The sequence below is a fragment of the Larus michahellis genome, chromosome 21 (genome assembly GCF_964199755.1).
Source record: "Larus michahellis chromosome 21, bLarMic1.1, whole genome shotgun sequence".
NCBI lineage: Eukaryota > Metazoa > Chordata > Aves > Charadriiformes > Laridae > Larus > Larus michahellis.
Window position 1 is genome coordinate 3,522,921 of NC_133916.1, and position 23,309 is coordinate 3,546,229.

General features: G+C 59.5%; 2 protein-coding genes across 13 annotated transcripts; one reads left to right on the forward strand and one right to left on the reverse strand.

The window, feature by feature from the left end:
• The first annotated feature begins 8,297 nt into the window (after positions 1-8,297).
• Positions 8,298-12,883, forward strand: SMIM29 (small integral membrane protein 29). Of its 8 annotated transcripts, none has more exons than XM_074564489.1 (5): positions 8,298-8,619; positions 11,602-11,732; positions 11,815-11,840; positions 11,921-12,026; positions 12,425-12,883. In XM_074564489.1, the coding sequence occupies exons 1-5, from the start codon at positions 8,565-8,567 to the stop codon at positions 12,485-12,487; spliced, it is 381 nt and encodes a 126-aa protein (XP_074420590.1). In that variant the 5' UTR covers positions 8,298-8,564; the 3' UTR covers positions 12,488-12,883. The 8 variants fall into 8 exon arrangements, with proteins under 8 accessions (XP_074420590.1, XP_074420588.1, XP_074420591.1 ...); XM_074564487.1 differs by having other exon boundaries at positions 8,303-8,619; positions 11,539-11,732; XM_074564490.1 differs by having other exon boundaries at positions 8,304-8,619; positions 11,559-11,732.
• A 537-nt stretch (positions 12,884-13,420) lies between these two features.
• On the reverse strand, positions 13,421-23,015 carry HMGA1 (high mobility group AT-hook 1). 5 transcript variants are annotated; one of them, XM_074564497.1, is made up of 6 exons: positions 22,760-23,015; positions 22,348-22,509; positions 17,318-17,423; positions 16,381-16,464; positions 15,868-15,918; positions 13,421-14,561 (listed from the first exon to the last, which is right to left on the reverse strand). In XM_074564497.1, the coding sequence occupies exons 3-6, from the start codon at positions 17,417-17,419 to the stop codon at positions 14,505-14,507; spliced, it is 294 nt and encodes a 97-aa protein (XP_074420598.1). In that variant the 5' UTR covers positions 17,420-17,423; positions 22,348-22,509; positions 22,760-23,015; the 3' UTR covers positions 13,421-14,504. The 5 variants fall into 5 exon arrangements, with proteins under 5 accessions (XP_074420598.1, XP_074420601.1, XP_074420599.1 ...); XM_074564500.1 differs by lacking the exon at positions 22,760-23,015 and having other exon boundaries at positions 13,421-14,558; positions 16,381-16,461; positions 22,348-22,735; XM_074564498.1 differs by lacking the exon at positions 22,760-23,015 and having other exon boundaries at positions 16,381-16,461; positions 22,348-22,735.
• Between the last annotated feature and the right edge of the window lie 294 nt (positions 23,016-23,309).

The following is a 23,309-nucleotide window of genomic DNA, read 5'->3' on the forward strand; positions in this document are numbered from 1 at the left end:
TCTGAGGTTCTTCTCCAGTAACGGATACAGCCGTGTGCCCTGGCAGTTTAAGCGATTTTCTCCAAAAACGATGTTAAATTGGTTTGGGACCGACAATCAAACTACCTTTATTAATGACACGAGTTGTTGTAAGAACGGCATGTGCTCTGGGTTTGGCAGTACAGACTAGTGCCTGGATGATGGCGCTGCGTGGGGCTGTCCTGACCAACTGCTAAAAACCCTGTAGGATTAGACTCAGGCTCCCAGCGTTGCTAAAACTGGTGCTATATCGAGCTTGTGTTGGAGATAGTGGCATTCTTACCTCAAACGGTGTAGTGTCTAGCCTGACCCTTCCCATCGAACATTACAATGTGTCTCAGCTTCCCATTGAAGAATAACGTTCTTAGTTTGGCTTTCAACATAGCTTCCATCGTACTTGGCACTGGCCTGTCTGTAAGTAAAACAGAGGAATAGTGATGCTTCGTTAGACATCCTTGCAAGTCTGCAGCAAATCCATCGAGTCACCCTCAAGTTGCAGGTTTCAGATGCTTGTCTTTGTTCTCTGAAACTCAATTTGGGATAAACACCAGGCGTGTTGATGATACACAGCCTCCAACTCAGAGGAGCTACCATTAATTACCTTTTGGCACACCTCTGAGCCCAGGGGTCTCATGACAAACTTCCAGTGTCCTCTGCAACTTCTTAGGGGTAGAGTAATTTCGCTGATAAGGTTACGTGTTCCCTTGCTGCTTTTCATACGTGAATTCATGGTATATACAAGGACACATCACTCTTGATACATCAAGAAGCAAGTCTGCCTGCAGCGAGGAAGAGGGGTAAAATTGTTGGCCCTTGAAACACTTGAACACTGGATTTCTCTATGCACCTAAGGGTCACCTCAGGGTCACAAGTTGAGCGATGAAGTAAGAGGAAGAGGGAAACCTGCTGCTCAGCGCAGGGAGGTTCTCTGAGCGGTTCCCGCTCTTCAGCATTGATTCACTTCCTCTGGTATTGTCAAAACTAGAAATCCTCGTAGAGCGGAGTTGCATCCTGCCATCTGGAGTTTTAAAACATATTTGAGACCCTAATGGGAGAAAAGCAGTGCATCCAGCACTTAGACACGCTTAGTGTGATCATCTTTTAAACCTCAAAATACTTAAAAGTCTGGATCTCCGTCACTGGAAACGTTTGACAGACCAGCTTGGATTACGGCTGTGGCAGGAAAGTGTTAGTTGGTGGTTTGAGCTGATGGCCGGGTAGCGGGTATACTGGCGTTTGTTGGCCCTGGCATGGGAGGAAGAGGAAAAGGAAGACACCCCGGGGTACCAGTGTCTCCAGCTACTGCTGCTTGATTCTTCCAGCAGGGTTTGTCAGATCCCGTACCTTTCTGAGGATCTTAACTGATGCGTAAAGCTCAAGAGGCAGGTGGCCATCCCTCTGCAGGGGAGTGCCAGGTGTAATTAAACTTAGTGGAGCTGAAATCGAACGTATCGAGCTCTAGGAAGTCTCTCTCAAATGAGGTTTTGGTATGGTGGAAGGGGGGTTTTGATGCATTGGATCATGTCAGCTTAGAAGTCGTGTGTGGTAGAAAACAAGTGGCACCTTTGGCTTGAAGTGGTTACTCTAAGATGGTGTTTTGGGTTTCAAATTTGACTTTGCCCATGCTGAGGCTTTTCAAAAGGCACGTTTCAAAAGGAAGAACCTTTTTTCAGTTAAAGTAATACGTATCGTTTTCTATTCAGTGACGCTTTCCCGCAGTGTGTAATAGCTGTGCCGCGCAGCTGTGCGTGCTGGTGTTGGTGCCTGGCTATGAGAGGGTGTGATGGGACACTGCCGGGCCGGGGAGGTGACGCCTGTTCCTGGGAGATGCCTAGAGAAGAGTGAAAGAAGAGGTTTTTTTCCTGTTCTCCCTGAAATTTGGGCATTCAGTGCTGTTAAGAGTACTTTTGGTTGCTTCACAAAGATGTCTTTTGGTTCCTTCACAGAGATGGATTGTTTAATTCTAGACAATAGTTTACTGGTGATAGAGAAACTCGGTGTTGTTACCAAGCCAGGGGAGGTTTGTGCCTCCTTTATCTTTGCACAGTGTTTTTCCTTCTTACCAGCACTGGCCGAGCTGTTTTGTGTTCTTTTAGGGTTGGCCAGAGCTGCTCTGGCAGAGCTCGGCAAACCCTTGCTCGCAACCGCGGTGACTTCTTAGAAGTACCAGTGCTCGGCGTTTCCCTCTGCGGGTTTGGCATTTGCCTCACCAGGTGTATCATTTGGCAAAACATTCCTTTGAGTTTAGCAAACTAAAAATGACGGGTTTTTTTCTAATTGAAAATGCGTCGGACTTTGAACTGTCAAAACTCTTTAGGACTCTTTCGGAGGCAGTGACAGCTGGGAGGGTGCAGGACGTGATGGCAGGTCTCTCACCGGCCGCTGTGCTGTGGGCGCTGGATGGGGTAAATATTCCTTGTGCACGATTTTGAACTCTCGGAACAAGGCATGTAGTCTCTGAGTGGTTTTACAGCTGAAATATCTTGAGGTGCATCTGTCAAGAAGAGGGTGTTGGAGTGAGGCTGTTCAATAAGTGGGGCAGTTGCATCACCTTTAGCAAAAAGATAATTTGGAAGTGGCTGGCGGTCAGCTCGCTCGTTTGTGTTTAATGCTGTTAAACACAGCTGACGTCGTAGACCGGTATTACTGAAAAACTCTTATTAGCCAGTAATTGTAATTAAAATAGAAGGGGATAAAAACATGGGCTTTAGCAGAGGGGCATTTCATAATGAGTTTTTTTAAGCTGCTGCGTGGATCGGATGGGAAAAGTATATCTGGCTTGTTAAAATCTGGCTATTTCTTCCCCCCATCCCTTGCTCATGTTCAGTACAGTAAGATGGAAGAAATGCCTGGGAGTGGCCGTTGGTTCTTGATAGTAAACCTGCTGTGATTTAACTGAGTTCTGTGTATGTTACACTACAAGAAACTATTAGATGTACAGGTGAAGGGCGCCCGGCCAGGGCTCTCCTCAGATAACATCTCTCGCCTCGCTTTGCCGGAGGAAGGTGCACGGACAGGTGAATGCACCTGCTGTGTCTCTCTGCGGCTTTTAAAAATGCATCCGCTGGGATTTGTTTCCTTTTCCTTAACATTCTGGGGATGTGGCTCCTTCTTAGGTTGCTTTGGTTCCAGCTTCGCAAGGCAGGTGTGTGCTCTAATGGCTGCTGCGAAATAAAAACGCTGCGTGGTGCTGGTGGGGACGGAGCAGAGCCCCGACCTGGGGGGGGTTGTGCTCTGGAGCTCCTGCACCCACCCACCCAGCCTGCTGCATCTCCTCCGCTGGTGGCCTCGGGGCTCGCTGCTGGGGAGGAAGGTAAGAGCTCTGCTTTGGGGGCTGGAAGGGAGCTGCGATTTAAGCATTCACATCAGCTTTTTTCCTCGGCAGACGGAGGTTGTGTGCACGGCCCAGATTTCTCTGGAGCAAGAAGGCAGTTTAATTCAGCCTGGTCTTGAATGTGCCTTAAAGCAAACTCTATAAACTGAAAAATTAAAAGGGATCGGAATCTGCTAGTGTTGCTTTTTCCCTTGTGCAGACACAAAGTATTCAGTGGCTAAAAATGTGGGTAGGGAATGTCAGGAATCCTCAGTTCCCTTCCCAGATCTCGCCCGGGCTTTGGGCCTCTGCCTCAGCTTTTCCGTGCAGAAAATGCGTTCACCATTTTGCAACGTGCTGGTTGCTCCAAAAGAGCCAAATAGTTGGAGCTGCACAGAGCGAATGTTTCCCTCTCCCAGTTCTGTCAACTTCAGATTTTCTTGCTCGTTCTCAGAAACCTAGTTTTATCCCAAATGGATATGTTTGTGCTTTTCAGACAGCCGGATGCAATGGTTGTACCTGTGCAAGGAAACGGGGGTGATTTGGGAGTTTATGAAAGATAGGATTGAATATTTAACTTTCCTGGAGTAGAAGCATCGGTTGGTGCCAGTTCTTGGGAGAGGATCGAAATCTGTTGGTCTCTTTAGCTGAACTTGCACCAAGAAATGAAGTTGTTGCAGACGCTCGTTGGCATGAAGAGCTCTTACCTTATAAAGATACTCAATAACTTTGTGTTAATTCCTCGCCTGCTCTAGTCCTGCTTTTAAATGACTGGGTTTTCCCTCCTGGCTCTCTTCTCCCTGCTTAATAAGACAGCATCATCTAGTGGCTACAGCACAGCCCGGGGATGCAGGTGACCTTCCTCCTGGTCTGCTCTCACCCTGTCTCGGCGTTAGAGGCTGTAACATACAGATATATGTATATGTTCCTCACTTTTCTCCGTGTTAGAATGAATTTAATATGGCTAGAGAGGACTCTCGGCGTCAGTGGTGGAAGGTGGTGTGTAGATACGTGTAGTGTTTTACTGGGTGTAGTGTCATGAGTTCTGTACATAATTGAGAGAGGTGTAGATGGGTGACAAAGAACACTTAACTGGATTGAAGACGTATTTAGGAGATTTATAAAATCTCTTTTTGGTGCTAGTTGATAGGGGGTATTTTTCTGTTTTTTTTTTCTTTTTTTTTTTTTGTGGGAAAGTGAGCATTTTGAAGTTATACTTGAGAAATTGGCTCTAGAATTGCCTCATCTTAATCTTGGGAGGTCCAAGAGTGTTTGCTGAACGTCCTGTTATGTCCTATTTTCTATTTATTAAATCAGAAGATCTGGAATGATCACTTTGCATTTTCTGGTCAGTCTTTTCATGAACTCTCTGTACCCGAGACCCGCTGGCAGCTTTCCCCCCTCCCCCCCCCAGCCCGCCCCGAGCCGGAGAGCAGGATCCTGGAGCCCGGCAGAGCATGTGCCTGGTGATGGGATGCAGAACCAGGGCGCATCGCCCTGCCATCGGCACCAGCTGCGTGTCCGTGGGTATGAACACATCTGCCTTAGGCTTTTCCATTCCTTATCGCACTGAGATACCTCCAAGATCGGAGCCGCGGGGCTTTGGCCGTCTCTTCTGGTCCTGTCTGAGCTGGTACGTTCGAACTCAACCTCGCAACCAAGGAGAAGACTTTGATACCCAGCCAGGTACTGACCTGCACCGACCCCTCCTCCTTGGCAGCACCGCCATGAGCAGTCCCTAAGGAAAACGGGGTTTTCTTTAAACCTTGCGGATACTTTTCAGAGTCGATTGAGTGTCCAGGCCTGGGGAGGACGATGGCAGCGGAGCGCGATGAGTGATCTCCCGGGGTTCCCTGCTCCTGTGCGACCTGCTGGTGTTGGTTGGGATGTCTCTTGTGCTGCTGCTGCCGCCCAGCTTTTGCATGGAAATGTCAGAGTTTGGAGGAGGAAAAACTGGTGTAGAGAACAAACTGGCTAATTTATTAGAATTGAAAGAAGCCTAAGGCTTTTGGTGATTTTTCAGTGAATCGTAAGTTAAATACTCAATTCTCCGTGAATTCTAGGTGGTTTTGGACTTGTAATTCCCATAATCTTTTGGTTTATTTTTCTGGCTGCAGAATTCTGTTCCTCACTCCAGTGCTTTGTGTTTCTAATCTTCTGGTAAAGTTAACGTGGGGGTTTTTATGATACATTAAGTTGAAACGGTTTGCAAAACCACTTTACAACTGCAAGGGCAATTTGGAAATCTAGCATTTCGGCTGATGCTTTTTCTCTTTCTTACTGACTTGGACTTGTTCTTACTTACGACACATTTGTTTAAAGTCAGATGCATTAGTAGAAAACAACGTTTGGTTTCCGTTGAAGGTCAGATCTTGGCTCGACCTGTGAATAATGCAGGTGCTCTCCTGTTCCTGCTTAGTCTAGGCTGGCAGCTATAGCATATACCTACGTAATTTGGATCTTTTCAACCGTAGTGTTCCCCAAAAAGACCGGAGGGCTCCCTGTCCGCTCCACGCTCAGCTCTGGTGTCATTACAACGCCCCCGTCCCTCTTCTGCGATGAGTCCGGGGGGTGTTTTTGAGCCAGATGTTGGGTCGGTGTGCGGCTGTGCTGATGTACGGCAGCCTGGTTCCTTTCTCAACGTGGTTCCTCGATTTGAGGTGTGCGGGAGGAGGGAGGTCATCTCTGTCTTTAAAAGATTTAAAAAAAAACCAAATTCATGGGTGCAAGTTTGACAAGAGTGTAGGCTGTAATCTAGTGCCAACCAATAAACACGCCAGTATTTCACACAGGGCTCTGCTTGCTGCGTGGTCTCTCTTCTTCCCGGCGCTGTTACCTGAACTTGGGGACTGGGCAATAAAGCGTCACCAGAGGAGAAAGCCCTCCCTGAAGCGGCTTGAGGTACATTCACAGTCTGGAAAGGAAAATTCAGAGGGATGTCACCACCAGCCTGATGTTGAGATGGGCTTGTTTGAGTGGGGAGAGCACCGGGCAATAAAACCGGGGTGAATTTTAAGGCATGGCATAGCCTCCTGCAGATGTTTCTGGTCCTGACCAAGAGCCTCGTCGAGCAGAAGCCATCCTGGCTCTGAAGATGCTCACAATTATTTCACAAAGTCCTCACCGAGGGACCTTCAGGTGGAAATAGCCCCCGGTGTGGGAGAGGTTGGGTGCCACCGGCACCCGCCGTGAGCTGGTGGTGACAGCCCTCAGCAGAGCGCGTTGCGGGTGGCTGCGGGTGGCTGCTGCCCTGGTGACAGGAGCAGCGAGGGCTGGAAAGGGCGACAGATGTCTTTGGAGATGCCAGCGTAGGTCAAGGAAAAATAACATGAGCTCCTTCAGACCCCGTTCTTACAAATACCCGCTGTGTTTGTGCTCCAAACGCATGTGTGTGCACAAATGCTCTACTAAAGCATGGCCTGGTGAAGTCTGACCACTTTCCCAAAACCCATGGTCCGGCTCAGGGTATCCCAAACCTTCCTTGGTGCCTTCCCTGACCACCTGGGAAAGGCGAGCGGTGGGAGATGCTCAGAGGCCATTGTGGGGGATGCAGGACCGGTGCCAGGGCGCACTCGGGGATCGGACAGGACTGGTCACGGCAGAGCCTTCGGCAGGTCCCCCGTCCTCACTGCTGGTGGGACGGGGCTGCTCAGCCCCTCCTCAACCTCCACACGCTCCAGCGAGCGTGGTCCTTCTGCCATGGGCCGTGCCTGGCTGCGGGGGGATCTCCGTGTGCCAGGGGCAGCTCCTGTCCCCACGGGTGCCCAGTGCGGCCCCTCGAGACTGTCCCTTACCCCAAACACCCCCGTTTCTCCCCAGCTCAGGGGCTGGGCTCTGCTGATGCTGCGGTGCAGCAGATTTGCCTTGGGGCTCGGGAAGAGTGAACTGACTTCACCTGACCCGCAGGGCTCTGCTCTGGCCCTGGCTCGGCCGGGGTGGGGGTTTCTCCTTCTTTGGGGATGTGAAATTAAATTCTGGGCAACATCCACTGACGTGCAGCCCGATGGCACAGCAGCAGGGCCGTAAATCCAGCCGCGGGAGCTCTCACGTTTATCTGCAAAGCGAATATGTCCTGGTTTGGAGATCCATCTCTCACCCCCACCCTGCTTTGAAAATTCCCTTTGGGATGCGAATGCAACCGGGCTCCTCCTGCACCGCGTTACTGCAATGAGGGGAGACGCGCCGGCTCGTGCACAGCATCCTCACGGTCACGGTGCCGAGCCAAGGGTGAAAATCTCTGCTCACGGTAGAGTGAACGTGTTTGGGTGCTGCGAGGCAGAACCGGAGCAGGTTGTGCCCCAGCATGGACGGGCGTCAGTGCTTCCCCCCGGCTCTCGGTATTCCTGGCCGGGTGAGCAGCCGGAGGGATGCGCTGGCTGGAGATCCAGCTACTCGCGCTTAGCTGCTTAAATGGGAGCTTAGTGGCTCAGCAAAGCTGTCCCCAATTATCTGCTGGGGGCCGAGCAGCAGCGAGGAGGGGGCCGATGTCTCTCACAGGCGGGTTTGGAGCAGCAATACCCCGTATCGCTATTCCAGCTCTCGTTGCCTGCCAAAAATTTGCCCCCCTGTCTGACCCCCCTCCCACCCTGGTCACAAAGGTGCCATGTCCTGGGACTGGTGACGATGCTGCCGTCAGCCCCCCGGCATTCTTCCCCCTCCCTGGCAGTAAGAGATTTCCCTAGGGATGAGCAGCCCTTGCCCTGCCCCGGCCTCCGCTCCTGTCTCCCCATCCAGATGCTCTGGGCAACGGTGAATGGGGAAAAGAATTCACCTGGGATTTGGGGGATGCTGCAAGTGCCGAGGGCTGCCTCCAGCCATGCAGGGGGGCTCGGTGACCCCCCTGGTCTGCTCCCAGGGCCCACTGCTTCCCCTGGGACCCAGCACGCTCCCGCTCGCTCTCTCGCTCTCTCCAAGGAACTTTCCTAGAAATTGCTGGATTTATTTTTAGCTGCAGCACGGCAGCGCCAGGCTGGGAGAGGATGGGCAGCAGCAGCGAGGGAAGCCACGCGGCGTGGATGTGCTCCTGCCGCCTTGGCCGGCTCCTGCCCCAGCAATGGGGGGACTCTGGGGGGTCCAGTGCCACTGTGTGTTTCCCCCATTGGTGCTGGCCGGATCCTGGCCCCTTTGGGCATGAAGGAAAGGATAAGGATGGGCTGCCAGGAGGAGCTGCTGCTGCTCGCACAGGGGTGATGCCCTGCTCAGGCTGCGGGACTCCCCCAGACCCCTGTCACTGATGCTGACCCCCAGGATCTGCCTCCCCCGTTGCTCCCAAAGCCCCGGATCCCATGGTAAGACGGACACTGGGATGGAGGGGATGCTCCCCGGCTCCATGTGGGAATGGGTTTGTGGTTTGGGAAGGGGGTATGGGCCAGGGAGGGTCTGCAGGGACAATGGGACACGTGAGGCCACTGGGGACAGCAGGGTCAGTGAGGATGCTGGGGACAGCAGGGCTGCCAGGGCCAGTGGGACCACTGGGGACAATGGAACAGTGGGGACAGCAGCGTCAGGTGCTCTCAGCACGGCTGGTGGGCTGCGGAGTACCCCTTGCATGGGGACAAGCACCCCCTGATCCCTTGCCATCCTCTGTGAGGAGCTCCGGCATCCCCTGCTCCACACCGTGCCTGGCTGAGGGCACCTCTGCTCCTGCGTCCCCACGGCCCTGCTGCATCAGCAGCGTCCCTGAGCCCCGGCCCTGGGCTGGCACAGGGACCAGGAGGCGAAAATCGCCTGGCGTGGGCTGGCAGGGGGTGAGGGCAGGAGGAGACCCCGGCTGTGCCGCTGGTTGGCCTCTTGCTGGGCAGGTTCATCCCGGGGGCTGCAGAGCAGGAGCTGCTTTTCCCCACCGCTGCCACCTCACCGGCACAAGATGCTCCATGGTGGCACCGAGCCCCGTCCCGCTACCAGCCCGGGCACTGGGGACTGTGTGTCCCCAGCTCTGCCACCTCCAGGCTCCCCTCTTCTACCTCATTTCACTTGATTATTAATTCTTTTAGGTACCAGGAAGCAAAACGGGGCTCCTTGCTCCCCAGTGTCCCCCACTCCTGCCTGACCCACTTAGTGGGGCCATCTGGTCCCTGCGCGGGCAAAGCGGATTAGCCCCGAGGCCAGGATCAGCGCTGGGCCACTGCCACCACCCCGGGCTCCAACGCAGGTGGCACCGCCGTGACAGCCCCTGCCCGGGCTCCCGGGTCCCTGTGGGTCTGGGTCCCCAGGGGGATCAGCTGCAGCATGAGCCAGGGAGGGGACCCACGGCAGCCCCCGCCACGGGCGGCCTTGCCCGGCCAGACTCTGTGCCTGCACCCGCAGGGACCCTGGACCCCGCGGGTCTGGCGTCTCACCCTCTGTCCACACATCCCTCTGTCCATCCGTCCGTCCATCCCTCTGTCCGACCATCCATCCATCCATCCATCCGACCATCCATCCGTCCGTCCGTCCGTCCACCCAACTAATGGTGCAAGGACACACCAACCCACCCTGTGCACCCATCCATCTGCCCGTCCATCCATCCATCCATCCATCTGTTCATCTGTCCGCCTGTCCATCCATCCATCCGTTTGTCCATCCGTCCATCCATCCATCCGTCCATCCATTGTCCGTCCGTCCACCCACCCGTCCCTCCCTCCCTCTGTCCCTTCGCCCAGCCACATCCCGTTGTGCACCCCCTGTCTGGCCGTGCCCCTCCGTCCCCCCATCCCTCCCTCCATCCCGCTGTCTGTCCATCCACCCCCTCCCTCCACCCCTCCCTGTGCCCCCCCCCGCGTCCTTTCCTTTCTTTTTACCTGTTTTTCACGTTTTTTTCCTTTTCCCCTTCCCCTATTTTTCATTTTCCCATTTTTCTTTCCCCTTTCCTTTCCCCTTTTTTCTCCCCCCCCCCCCATTTTCCCCGTCCTCCTCCCGACCTCCCCCCCCCCCCCCCCGCCCGGTCTCTGCTGCCCCCTGCCGGCCCCGCGCCGCCACCGCCCCCAAGCCCCGCCCCCGCGAAGACCCTCCCCCCGAAGCCCCGCCCCGCCCGTCACGCGCCGCCGCGCGGGTTCCGGGTGCGGGCGCTGCGCGGCGCGCGCAGGTGGGGCGGGGCGGGGCCGCGCGCGGGAATGCGCGGGGCGGGGGCGGGGGGTCCGAGAGGGGGTCAATGGGGGTGTTTGCGGGGGGGGGAGGAGAAATGGGGCACGGGGCGGGGGATGCAGCGGGGGGACAGAGCCTGGTGCGGGGGCGCCGCCGGTCCCCCCCGGTCCTGCTCCTCGCGGAGGCGGAGTCCCCCCGAGCCCAAATTTCCGGGGCGGGGGGGGGGGAATGTGTGCGGGATGATCCCCCCCCAACCCGAACCGGCCGCCCGCGGCCCCGAGTGGGGCTCCCCGGGCGGTGCGGGGATGCCCGTGTCCCGAGGAGCAGCGCCCCGGCCGGGCTGCGGGGATGGGGGCTCCCCCCGCCGTTCCTGCCCGGCCCCGGGGGTCGGTACCGGGGGGCGGGGTGGTTATTCCTGGGGGAATTATTCCCGGGGCCGTGGGTTCTGTTACCGGGGTGGTGGGTCGTTACCCGGGTAGTTGGGTTGTTCCTGGGGCGGTGGGTTATTCCCGGGACGATGTTGTGTTATTCCCAGGCAGTTGGGTTATTCCCAGGGCGGGGGGTTCTCACCAGGTACTTTGAGTATTCCTGGGCTGGTGGGTTATTCCCGGGATGTGTGGGGCGGTGGGTTCTCACTGGGTGGTTTGAGTGTTCCCTGGCCGGCGGGTTATTCCCTGGTCAGTGGATTATTCCTGGGGCGGTGGGTTATTCCTGGGGCAATGGGTTACTACCGGGTTGGTGGGTTATTCCCATGTAGTTGGGATGTTTGTGGGGATATTTGGATCTTACTGGGTAGTTTGAGTATTCCCAGGTAGTCGGGTTATTCCCAGGGCGGTGGGTTATTCCCAGGATGGTGTGTTATTCCCGCGTAGTTGGGTTATTCCCAGGATGGTGTGTTATTCCCGGGTAGTTGGGTTATTTGTGGGGCGGTGGGTTCTTACCGGGTAGTTCGAGTATTCCCTGGTCAGTGGGTTATTCCCGGCTAGTTGGGTTATTACCAGGATGGGGGGTTATTCCCGGGTCGGTGGGTTATTCGCGGGTTATTCGCAGGGTGGTAGGTTATTCCTGGCTAGTTGGGTTATTCCTGGGGTGGTAGGTTATTACCGGGATGGTGGGTCATTACCGGGAAGTTGGATTATTCCCAGGGGGGGTTGTGGGTTCGCAGACGTCCCCGTCCGGCGGGGCCGGACACTCGCGTCCCCATGCAGAGAGGAGCCGGCGCTGGGCCATGAGCAACGCCACGGCCCCCACGGCGCCGGGGGCGGCGGGCGACTCGCTGGTGGGCTACGTCCTGGGACCCTTCCTCCTCCTCACCCTCCTCGGCGCCCTCCTGGCCGCGGTGAGTGGTTGGGTGGGGAGGTCGGGGGGCGAAACACCATCCGAAACCCCCTCGTTGACGCCTTCCCCTGCTCTCCTCGCAGGTGATGTACATCCAGAAGAAGCGGAGGTGAGCGTGGCGGGGGGATGTGGGGTTTGGAGGGGGGGCGCCTGGGACCGGTGACCGCTCAGCCGCCCTCCCCCTGCCAGGTTTGACCGCCTGCGGCACCGGCTGCTGCCCATGTACAGCTACGACCCGGCCGAGGAGCTGCAGGAGTCGGAGCAGGAGCTGCTGGTGGAGGCGGAGGACGCCCGGGTGGGTGCGACGCTGCCTTTTTGGGGACGGGGGCTTGGTTTCTGGGCTGGGGACGGGTGAGTCCCTCACCAGCCATCCACAGTGCCGCTGGGAATTGCCGTTTACCTATTTTTTTTGCGTGGAAAAATTAGTATTAAGCGGCACCGAGTCGGGGAGCGGAGTTGGGGTGCGGAGCCTGGGTGGGAAACCCCCAGTGCCAGCCTGCGGGCTCTGGGAGCTGGGCGGGGGTTTGGGTATAATCCAAAGGTTTTTGGGAGGGTTGGGCTGCGCCTGCGAGCCCTGGGGCTTCTCCACCCTCACTGACACCATTCGAAGTCACTGTGCCCCCCCGCCAACTCAGCACTGGTGGGGGTCTGGGCTGGGGCCGCCCGCCATGCTGAGGGCACGCTCTTTTGCAGGTGGTGCCCGGCTGGGGGGGACCCTCGTCCCACCGCTCCCCCCGCAGGGACTGGAAGGCCTGATGCCGCCTGCAGAGCCGGGACCGAATCCTGCCCGCAGGAGGGAGGGGAGGACGGGGTCAGCACCGGCGCTGCCGCCTTTGCCTGTCGGGAAGGGCAGGATGCGCCCGCAGCAGCATGGTGACGCCGGCGGCCACTGCCCGGCAGCGATCCCACCCCGTGAGCACTGACGATAACGGGTTATCTCCCACCTCGGCGCCTATTTTTGCCTTTGTTTTTTTCTTTTTTTTTTTTTTTTTGCTTTTGCCAGCCCCTTAAAATGCACCGAGCGGGACGGGACGGCCGGGGCTGGCACCCTGGTGGGGAGCAGCCAGGCTGCGGGGCTTTGCCGGGCGCGGAGGGCAGGACGCAGAGGAGCAGCACAGCGTGTGCGGGAGCCAATAAACCGATTTCTCTGCATTCGGTCAAGAGCCTCCGGCGTCGGGCAGGGAGGGTTTTCAGCAGCACAAGCGCCGTTGGACCATGGGACACCCTGATGTTGGGGGAATGTTATCTCGTGCTCCTGCCTTGGCATCGTCCGGACTCGGTTTGGTGATAAAAAGATGCCAAGGATGGGATTTTGGTGGGGGGCGGCGGGGTTTTGCCTCTTTCTTTTTCCATCGGCAGCTCCCGTCCCGTCCGTCCCCGCAGAGGATGGCTGGCGCCAGCACGGATGAACCCGCGGAGAAGGTTCCCGCTCCGTGCCCTGTGCGGAGAAAAACCTGCTCCCACTGGCTGGATCCCAGCAAACCTGCTCCCACTGGCTGGATCCCAGCAAACCTGCTCCCACCACGCTGCCGGGGGGCTGGACCCCCGCCAGAGGCCGGGGCAGAGGCATCAAACATCCATAAAATGTTTTATTCAAGTAACTGCAAATAGGAAACCAAAAGGTCGTTAACAGTGGACCAAAAAAAAAAAAATCAAAAAAAAAACCCCAAACCCAAACCAAACCCCAGTTTTTCTCCCGTCGGGACCGCCCGGCACCGACCTCCGGTCCCGCTGCAGCCGTCGAGCGGGGAGCGGCGGGATGGGGGGAGCAGCATCCCACGGTCCCCCCACCCCACCACCCTGCCAGCCTCTATCCCTTGGAGCAGCAGAGTAACTTAGACCTCAAAATAATGATTTGTTTTTTCTTATTTTTTTTAAAAAAAAAAAAAAAAAAAAAAAAAAAGAGCCCAAAAAAGGGGAGGGAAAAAAAATACCCCACAGCCCCCAGCGACACCCCGAAAAAGGAAACACCGAGCCAACGATGCCCCCGGCAGCCGGCACAGCAGCAGCACGTCTGTGAGTTCAGAGAGTGGAACTTAAATATCCAGAGGTAGTTGTGAATGAAAGGAAAAAAAAAATAGTACTAAAAAAAAAAATTATATATATATATATATATATATCAGAACCTATGAGGAAAGGGCTGCTCCGAGCCGGCCCCGTTTGGGCGTCCCCGGGGACGGGCACCCCTGGGGACGGGCACCGAGCCCCGGCGTCGCTGCGGGAGCCGCTCTCCCACACACAGCGCAGTCCCCAGGACTGGGGGGGGGCACAGGGGGCTTTGCCCGGGGTAGCAGCAGGGCAGAGCAAAGGTCTAATGCATTTGGGGGGGTCTCACCTTTGCTGACATCCCCCCCCCGCCCAGGTCCCTTCCCTGCAGAGGCAAAGCCCGGTGTTGGGGGGCGGGGGGGGGGGGGGCGCAGCCGGCCCCCGCTTTGGATGGGTGAGATCATTGCGTTGTGGGGGGACAGCAAAGGCGAGGGGGTCCCAGACCCGGCTCTCTGCCGGGCACCCCCTTTGCCAGTGGGGCTGCCCCGAAACCCAGCGCTGGGGAGAGGGGGGAGCCGGGGTGGGTGCCCCCCCAGGTTGGGGGGCTGCAGGGGCCGCCCAGGTTGGGCCATTTTCCAGTGCTGCCGTGGTCTGAGGGTGAGGAAGGAGCGGAGGAGGGAGGAGGAAAAAGCCAGGGCGGCGCGGTGGGTCTCTCCCCGTCCCTCTCCCCCGGCCACCGAGGACGCGGGGACCGTCGGGCGATGAGGTAGCGCCGGTTCGGGAGGTTTCACTGCTCCTCCTCGGATGACTCCTGGGAAATGTTCACCTCCTCCTCGTCCTGCTGCTGCGAGGCAAGGGAGCGGGGTCGGGGGGGGGGGTGCCGGGGGGTGCGGACACCCCCCTCCCTCCCTGGGTGAAGGGCTGAGCAGGCACATCACGCCCTTTGTGCCAAGAGGGGGAAACTGAGGCACCAGCACTTTCCTGGATTGGGGGACTCTAAATTTAACCGGGTTTAACCGTTATGGGCTAAATCCCGGGTAAGAAAATCCCCGGCTGGGCTCGTAGCGAGTGCGACACTGCGGTCCCCAGCGCCACTGCTGTGTCCCCGGTTGCCACCAGGGGGGTGCTGGTGGTGGCAGGATCGGGTGTCCGTGTCTGACCGGGTGTCCGTGTCCGGCACCGCACGTGGGGCGGGTGGCCGTGAGCATGGCGGCCCCGCACGCGGCGGTGAGTCAGGGCTGAGTGTGAGCGTGAGTCAGCGCCGGCCCCCGCTTCCTCCTGCTCCATTCATAAAAAAGCCACCGCAGCCGGCGGCTGCCAAAGCGGGACACGGTGTCCCTGGCGTGGCCCCGTCACCATGGGATGGGCTTGGTCCCACCCTCCCGAACCGGCTGCCTGCCCTGGGGTCCCCAAAACAGCCCCTGGGGTGTGACGCTGGTGCGGGAGACCCCTGGGATGGCACCCCTGGTTTGCAGCCCTCAGCCTCTTGCTCTCCACAAGGAATTTAAGGGGCAAAACCCCACATGGGGCAGAGCAGCTGCACCCTGAGGGGTGCCCGTGGGTGGCTCCTGTGTCCCGGTGCCTGGTGGCATCTCCTGGGTACAGGGACGTGGCTGGGGGCAGCAGGATGGGCACACCGGCAGGGAGGTGAAACTTGCTCCCAGCCGGGTGATGCTCGTGGGTGCCCGGCAGCTCCCGTAGGGCTGCGAACCGCGGGGGGAAAAGGGGAGAGAAGTGAAATGGAGGAGGGAAAGCACAAGAGGGTGGCTGTAGCGCACGGGGGGAGGGGGGGCTGTAGTGCACCGGGGTGGGGGGGCTGCTGCGCACCTGGGCTGCAGGAATGCCACGCTGGTGACGCAGCGGGCGCCCGGGCAGGCGTGTGCCAGCATGTCACGCAGGCAGGACCAGCCGCCTCCTGCGCACCGCTCTGGGGCCGTGGGGACATGGGGGAGCTGGGATGGCTCAGCGCCCCCCCCGCCCCCCCAGCATCGGCATGGCCAGGTTTGGAGCCTGTCCCGTGCCACGCCGTGTCCCTTTTCCGCTCACTGCTCTGCTCTCCTCCAGCCCGGCAGCATCTCCCCCCGACTCCTGGGGACAGCCAGTGCCCAGCACCCTGCCAGGATGGAGGGGGAAGGGAAAAGCCCACTCACCGATTTTTTGGGTCGGCCTCGAGGTTTTCTCCCTGGTGTGACTGCAGCTTTCTGAGACAAAAAGAAAAAAAAAAAAAAGACACTTTAGTCAGGTTGTCTCCATCCGCTTGTCCCCGTGATGCTGCCGTCGGGGGGCAGACGGCATTCCCCTTCCTCCCACCCACGACTGCCAAATTCATCACCCCAGTGGCATCTCCTGGGCTGCTGCACCCAGGTGGCCCCGGGGCCACAGCCAGGCCACCCCCCCCAGGCCCCCCCCGGCACCGGAACGGCCGCGGCCCCGTGACTCAGGTGGCGGGCGCGGGATGTGAGTCGTCTCCTTTGCAAACAGGTTTATCGCGGGGTGTCCGCAGGCTGACACACGCCGTCCCTGGCTCCCTCCCCACCTTCCCGGGGGCCAGCGCCAAGAACCCTCCCTCCCAGGGGTAGATCTGCCCTAAATTGTCTATAATTGAGCTCAAAATGGACCTGTCGTCCCAGCACACGGAGCAGCCCCCGTCCCCAGCCACCTACCCTGCCTTTCGGGGTGGCCTTGTTTTTACTGCCCTTCGGCCGTCCGCGGGGTCTCTTGGGTGTCGGGGCCTCGCTGGGCTCCTGCTGGAGGGAGAGCAGAGAGGGGGGGTCACTGCAGATTGGGGGTCTCCAGGGAGGGATGCGTGCCTGGCGCGGCTCCCAGTGCAGCAAGCGCACCCTGGGATGCTGCGGGATGGCAGCCCCATCCCCCCCAACAGACCCTGCTGGGGCAGGGATGCTCTTGGACGTGATACTGGGAGCACTGGTTGCACTGGGATCGGCGGTCGGGTGCCAGGCACAGGCTCCTGCACGTCCTTCAGCCGGGTGCGTACGTGACCCGTCCCGCACCGGCATTAATCGCCTGGCTTAGCCGGATGGTCCCAGCCGGTGTCTCAGCCCCGAACCCGGCTCGCTGCCGGTGCCGCTGCCCGGCAAAGTGTCGGGGAAGCAGCAAATCGCCTTTTCTGCAGGAAAATGATGCGCACAAACCCCCACTTCCACCCCCGGGGGTGTGTATGTGTGTGTGTGTGTTAAAGGGGGGGCTTGGCACCATAAAGGCTCCAGCAGCATCTTATCCCTCTGAGCAGCTTTTCCTAATGGGGCTTTAATTAGCCCGTCTGCAAAGGCAGGTTCAGCTGCAGCCTGGGGAGGAGCAAGGGGAGGCCCCCAGCCCTTCCCTGGGTGAGGAGGAGCTCTGGGGTGTTGCAGGGCTTGGGGGGGCTCTGAAGCCCCCCAGGAGGGATTTGCTGCACCCGGGAGGTGCTGCCTGAAGCGGGGTAACGGGGGCTGCACCCTGGGCATCCCCATCCCTGCCCGGGGGATGCTGCTGGGGTGCAAGTCGGGGGGGGTTTCTTGCTGCCCCATGGCCTGGGGGTGCGCAGAGCTGCCCAGTGGGGTGCCGGGGTGCTCTCTCACCCTCCCGGGGGACCCCACGTACCTGCGGCTTCTTCCTGGGCCGCCCCCGGCCCCTCTTCTCCGACACGTCCTTCTCCCCCTTGGAGGCCAGGGGCTGGCTGGATTTGGCGCCGGATTCGCTCATTGTCCTTCCAGCGGCAGTGAGGAGGAGCGGGAAGGGGAGGAAGGTCGGTCAGTGATGGCTCGCCATGCCAGCCAGCCCCTCTCCCCCCCAGCCCTTGCTCTGGGACAAGTGGGTGCTGGGGGCCACGCCAAGTGACTCCTGGGGCTGCGAGGGACATGGGGAGCCACTGGAGCCTCCCGTGGGGTCAGCCGGACTGTGGCTCTGCCCGCTCCCCCCCAGGTAAGGATGCTCAGCCCCCCCAGCTGCTGCCCAGCCCCTCTGTGGGGATGGGGGTGGCCGGTGGGGTATCAGCACAGACAGGAGGTGACAAGGACCAGGGTCCCCCCTTTAAGAATGCCTCTTAGAATTAAAATTCAGCTGAAATGAGCAGCTTCTGCCTTACTCCAGCCCTTCCCAGAGGTTTGCCCATATCCTGCTCCTCTCCCCGCCCAGAGCGGGGACCAGCCCGCACCCAGGGCACTGCCGGGGCTGGCAGGGCCCACGGGGGAGAAACTAAAAGCATCACTAAGAGTTATGCCTAGAAGAGACTCCCGCTTCTGTTTTTTAACCCCAAAGCCCATTCGGCAGCACCACACTGTGGGGTGCAGGGATTTTCTGCCCCAGAAATGCGGAGCACGTTGGTCAGGTATGACCCTGCTCCCGCTGCTGCTGCAAAGCTGGGATCTGCACAACCGCCCTTGCTGCACCCCCGTCCCTCCTGCAAACAGACCTTTGGCTCCCTCCCGCCCCTGATGCAACGAGCCCTGATGCAACGAGCCCAGGCCAGCGCCGACACACGGGGATGGAGCAACGTGGTGGCAGTGATGGGGCCAGACCCTGGCAGCGGGACCCCGGTGTCACTCCCTGCTCTCGTGGCACTAATGACCAGCCCCATGTGGCGGCTGCTGCTCCTGTCCCGGCTGGGAGAGGCTCTGGGTGCTCATTTAGGTTGCCCAGAGAAGCCGTGGCTGCCCCATCCCTGGAGGGGTTCAAGGCCAGGTTGGACGGGGCTTGGAGCAACCTGGGCTGGTGGGAGGTGTCCCTGCCCAGGGCAGGGGATGGCACTGGCTGGGCTTTAAGGTCCCTTCCAACCCCAACCATTCTGTGATTCTATGATCTCACCCGTCCCCACTCCCTGCCTTCTCCTCCCAGGGTGGGTTTGCAGCTGCGTCTCTCCCGAGGGAGCAAAACGAACCGGACAAACCCACGGCACGGACACACCGCTGAATTAGCCAGTGTCCCGGTGGTAAGGCAGCTCCTGAGGTCCCCAGCAGGCATTTGGGGAGCAGCAGCTTGGCCACCCCTTCCCGCAGAGCCCGTCCCCTTTCCCCAAAAGGAGGGGAGCGGCTCCAGATTTAATCTGGAGTCCTTGAAATCCCAGACACGCTGCCGGTGCCGGCAAGTTGGAACAGGACAAGCGGTGGCAAGGCACCGGGGGCCTCTGGGCATCCCCACGGGGGCTCCCCCCACCCCACCTCGACACCCAGCACCGCTGCACCCCAGGCGGGATGCTGCACCCCTCACCCTGCTCCTGCCACCCCGGCTGGGTTTAGGGACAGGCACAGCCTGGCCCTTGTCCTAGGGATGCTGGGCTGACCCCTCCCCTGTGCATGTCCCACAGGGCTTAGATGGCTCTCCTTGCTCGTGGGGAAATCCCACAGAGGAAAAGGCTCCATTTTCCCCTCTCCACCTTGATGCTTCCCCAGGGGCATAGGGAAAAACCTGCTTTTCCAGACCCGTGGTGCTGGTTCCACACCCAGCTCCCAGCCCAGGAGCCGGGAGGATGGGCTCCGGGCTGGAAGGGTGCAGGATTGCCACTACAGCCCCAGCGCTTAGTGGTGGCCCCAAGCGCAGGGCGCCTGCTCCCCTCGTCGGTGATGTGACATTTCCCAGCAGAAACAGGGCCGTGAGAGCAGCGTCCCGGTCTCGCCGCCCGTAAAGACGGGGTTTGGAGCTGCCTGGGAGACTTGGCTAGAAAATCACCGCGTGGCTCTGGGACGGGTGCTGCAACCCCCCCCCGGGCCACCTCTCCCTCTGGGGACGGTCCCTGCACCCATCCCTGGGTCTGACCCACATCTCCGGAGCACGGCAGCCCCCCTGGCCCGGCTTCTCCGGCAGGTACAAGGTTGTGTGGCCGGTCTGCGGGCAAAGGAGAGACTCTGCCTACCTCTGCCTACAGGGTTAATAACACTTAGTTTTGAGCAACTGGTTTCAATTTGGATGGTGTTAGAGCAGCCGGATCAGCGCTACCAGGGAGGGGAGAGCAGGGCTGCGGGGGGCAGCCGGGGTGCTGCCCCCCCCCCGGGGGATGCTGAGACTCATCGGAGCGGGGACGGGCAAGACACGCGGTGCAAGGAGCCGTGCTCAGACCTTCGAGGCTTTTTAAAAAACAGGCGTCAGCTCCCGCTCCCCCCTGGAAGTGACTCACGAGTGCAAAACAACAACAACAAAAACCACCCTCGGATTCTTTTTTTTTTTTTTTTTTTTTTTTTGGGAGACAGAAACCATGCTGTCGTGTAAACACCCTGAAAATATTACTCACAGCATCCCAGAGCCCTTCAAGGAGTCTCTTAGATAAAAAAAAGTATGGTTTAGGTTTAGGAAAGTAAAACACCGGCCGGCTGACTGGGGGCTGAGAGGGGTTTGTCTTTTTTTAAGTTAATCTTTGTTGGAGGAAAGGCAGCCTCTGAGCTGTGCCGTACCCTCTGCTGTAGCTGGGAACAGATGGGCCCAGTATGGCCCCCACCCTGCCGCGCTCTCCTCCACCCCGCTGGGGACGGACACGGGCCCCAGGCAGCGGCTCCGGCCAGGGATGCTGAGGGGACCCTCCCCGCTGGGGGGATGCCACCGGCTATGGCCCCCCGACCACAGCCTGCCGCCGCAAAGTTGTCGGTGCTGGGGAAAGTACGTGCGCATCCCACCCGTCCCCCCACCGCCTCCAAGCTCTCCCCAAGGGCTCCAGCGCTGAAACCACCCCGGGGGACCGAGGGCTCCATGCCCTGCTGGGACAGAGGGGGATGAGGAGGAGGATGCCTGGGTGGGAGATGGGGGATGCTCCTCTCTCCCACCCCAGCACCCTCCCAGCCAGCACCCGGCCCCAGAGCAGCCCCGGCTCGGTGTGATGCTCCCCTGCTTGGTGGCCCCAGGGGACCACCCCAAGCCCCCGGGACGGTGCCAGGCACAGCGCGGGAAGCCGCTCCAGAGCATCAAAGCCATATAGGAGGGATGGAGCAGCTGTGTTGCCATGGAGGGAAGGAAGCAGCTGAGGGAGAAACCTTTCCGCGCAGGGAGGATCCAGCCAGAGAGGAGGGCAGGGGACTGCCAGGCTCCCCGAGGCCGGGAGGGATAAATCTCCGCAAGGTTTGGAGGTGGGGAGGCCACATCTGCCTCTCGATCGATGGAGTTGGGGGGATGAAAAGATCCTCCCTTCTCCATCCCTACGGATGGTGAGCTGCCGGACTCTCGTCCCCCAGCCCTATCGGCTCCCTCTGCTCCACGACATGAGTTGGGCCATTCTCAGCAGCCATCTCTTGCACAAGCGAGGGCTGGGTTGCAAAAGAGGCAACCTGGCCCCTCGAAGCGACGGTCCTCGCTTGCCCCTGGGCCTGCTCCTGCCTTCCCCCACCCGCCTGCGCTAGCTTTACACCGCTCCCTGCAAATAACCCCATAAATCCCCCGCTCCTGCCACCTACTCTTAGATTAAACAAACCAGCCCAGGAGAAGGAGGGGAGACAGGCGGTGGCTTAGATCTTAAAAAAAAATAATAAAAAAAAAAAATAAAAATCTCTTCACGCCCAGGAAATCTAGCCTGATTGCAGCTGGAGAAGGATCCCGGCCGCACCTCCTGGCAGAGGGAGGACGGGAGAGGGAGGAGGGGAAGAAATAGTGGAGCAGAAGTTGAAGAGCCTGTTCGGCAGGGAACTGGGCTGGGAAGGGATGTGCGCGGCTCCTCATTAGGACAAACCCTCCATGGGGCTGCTTTGAAGCCCCCCCCGGGCCTGCTATTAAGGAAAGTCCACCCCCCTTTCCTTCCTGGGCATGCATAATAAAAGGAAGTGATAAAAGAAAGGAAGGAGGGAGGTGGGGGAGAAAGAAAAGAGGCAGGAAGGGCACCATCACACGCTTTGTGAAGCCCCTGTCCTGCGGGCGTATAATAAAACCCCGGGTGGAGCCAGCCCTGTGTGGCATCACCCCCCCTCACAGCCCCCCCACGCCGGGGTGCGGGGCCCCAGGGTCTCGCAGCGTGGCCACTGTCCTTTGGCGGGGGGGGGGGCGGGGGGCGGCTGAGCCCCAGCACTGCAACTTTGCACCCACTTGTGTGTGTTTGTCCCCCCACACCTTGAGCCGGGCTTGGCCTGGCCCCACGCACCTTGCACCCCCCCGGCCCCACGCACCGGTCCTGCTCCCACGCACCTTGCACGGCCCGCCCCCCCCCCCGCCATCCCTATGCGTGGTCCCGGACCCCCACGCACCCGACACCGGCCCCCACGCACCCCTGCGAGCCCGGGCACACACACACACCCCCCCGCCAGTGCCGGGGGGCTGCACCCCGCGGCCGTGCGGGCCCCCCCCCGGGCGGTGCGGGGCGTTTGCATCCCCCGAAACGCGGTAAGTGCAGGAAAAGTCCCGCCGCGCCGGGAGCAGCCGGCACCGGGGACCCCCGGTTCCCCCCACCCCCCCACAACCCCTCCCCACGGCCCAGGCAGGTGCATCACCCTATTAATAACAATAATTAATAACAAGAATAATAAAAGCGAGGCATTGCAGAGCCGGCCCGCCGCACACACACACGCGTCTTTGCAAATCCAGAGCGAACCGGGGGCGATCGTGCACAGCATGCGGGGATGCGGGGGGGGAGCAGAGCCCCGGGGTCCCCCCCAACCCCAGCACCCCCCATCCTCCCCCGCACCCCCCCGGAGCAGAAAGGAAAGAGGAAGGCCGGCACTCACAGTCAGCTTGATCTCGGAGCTGGGTGCTTGGGGTGGGTTTTTTTTTTTTGGGGGGGGGTGGTTTGGTTGCTTTTTTTTTTTTTTTTTTCCTGGCGTGTCTGTGTTGTGAAGCGAATTAAACCCCCCCCCTCCCGGCGGCTGCTGCTGCTCGCAAATGCGGATCTGAAAGGAGAAGGCAGAGAGAGAGGCTGCGACTCACACACGCATCCACAGCTCAGCCAGGCCCCCCTCTTATTTATATAAATAATAAAGAGAGAGAGAGGAAAAAAAAAATTGCTCCAGGAGGAAGGAAGCTGGGTCAAAATCATTTGCAGGGAGCGAGGAAAAAAAAAAAAATAGGAAAGGGGGGGGGGGGGAAGAAGGGGGGGAGAAGGGGGGGAAAAAAAAAAAAGGAGCGAGCTCCCAGCCTTACTGGAGGGGATCCAGCTGCTAAAAATAGCAAAATCACACTCGAAATTAAATAAGGGCAACCAGGCTAAGGGGAGCTTCCAGCCCTTGCGGAGCGGGGAGAGGAGGAGCCGGGCTGCATCACGGCGGCGGGGGCGGGCGGCGGCAGGGCCGGGAGCGATAGGTCCGTTCAAAGGGCTGCGGAGGGCGGGCGGCGGCCGCTTCCCCCCCCCACCTCCCCTCCCCGAGCCCCCGGGGGGACCCTCCGCCGACCCCGGGGGCAGATGGAGGCAGAGCCGGGGGAGGATGGAGACATCGCCGCCCCCCGCCTCGCCATCCCCCCGCCCTGGGATGCTGCAGGGATGCTGCTGGCTCTGGGCACCCCGCCATGCCGCCGACCTGGCCTCGCCGCTGGGTAGACACCCCCCCACCCCCCCCCCGGTTGCCCCCCCCCGCGGTGTTTTGGGCTGGCATAAAGGAATTTGGCAGCACCGTGGGAGCAGGCGCTGTGCCGTGCACCGGGTCCGGCACCCGTCCCTGCCAGGTTACCCACCCCCCCCTAAAAAAGATCCTCC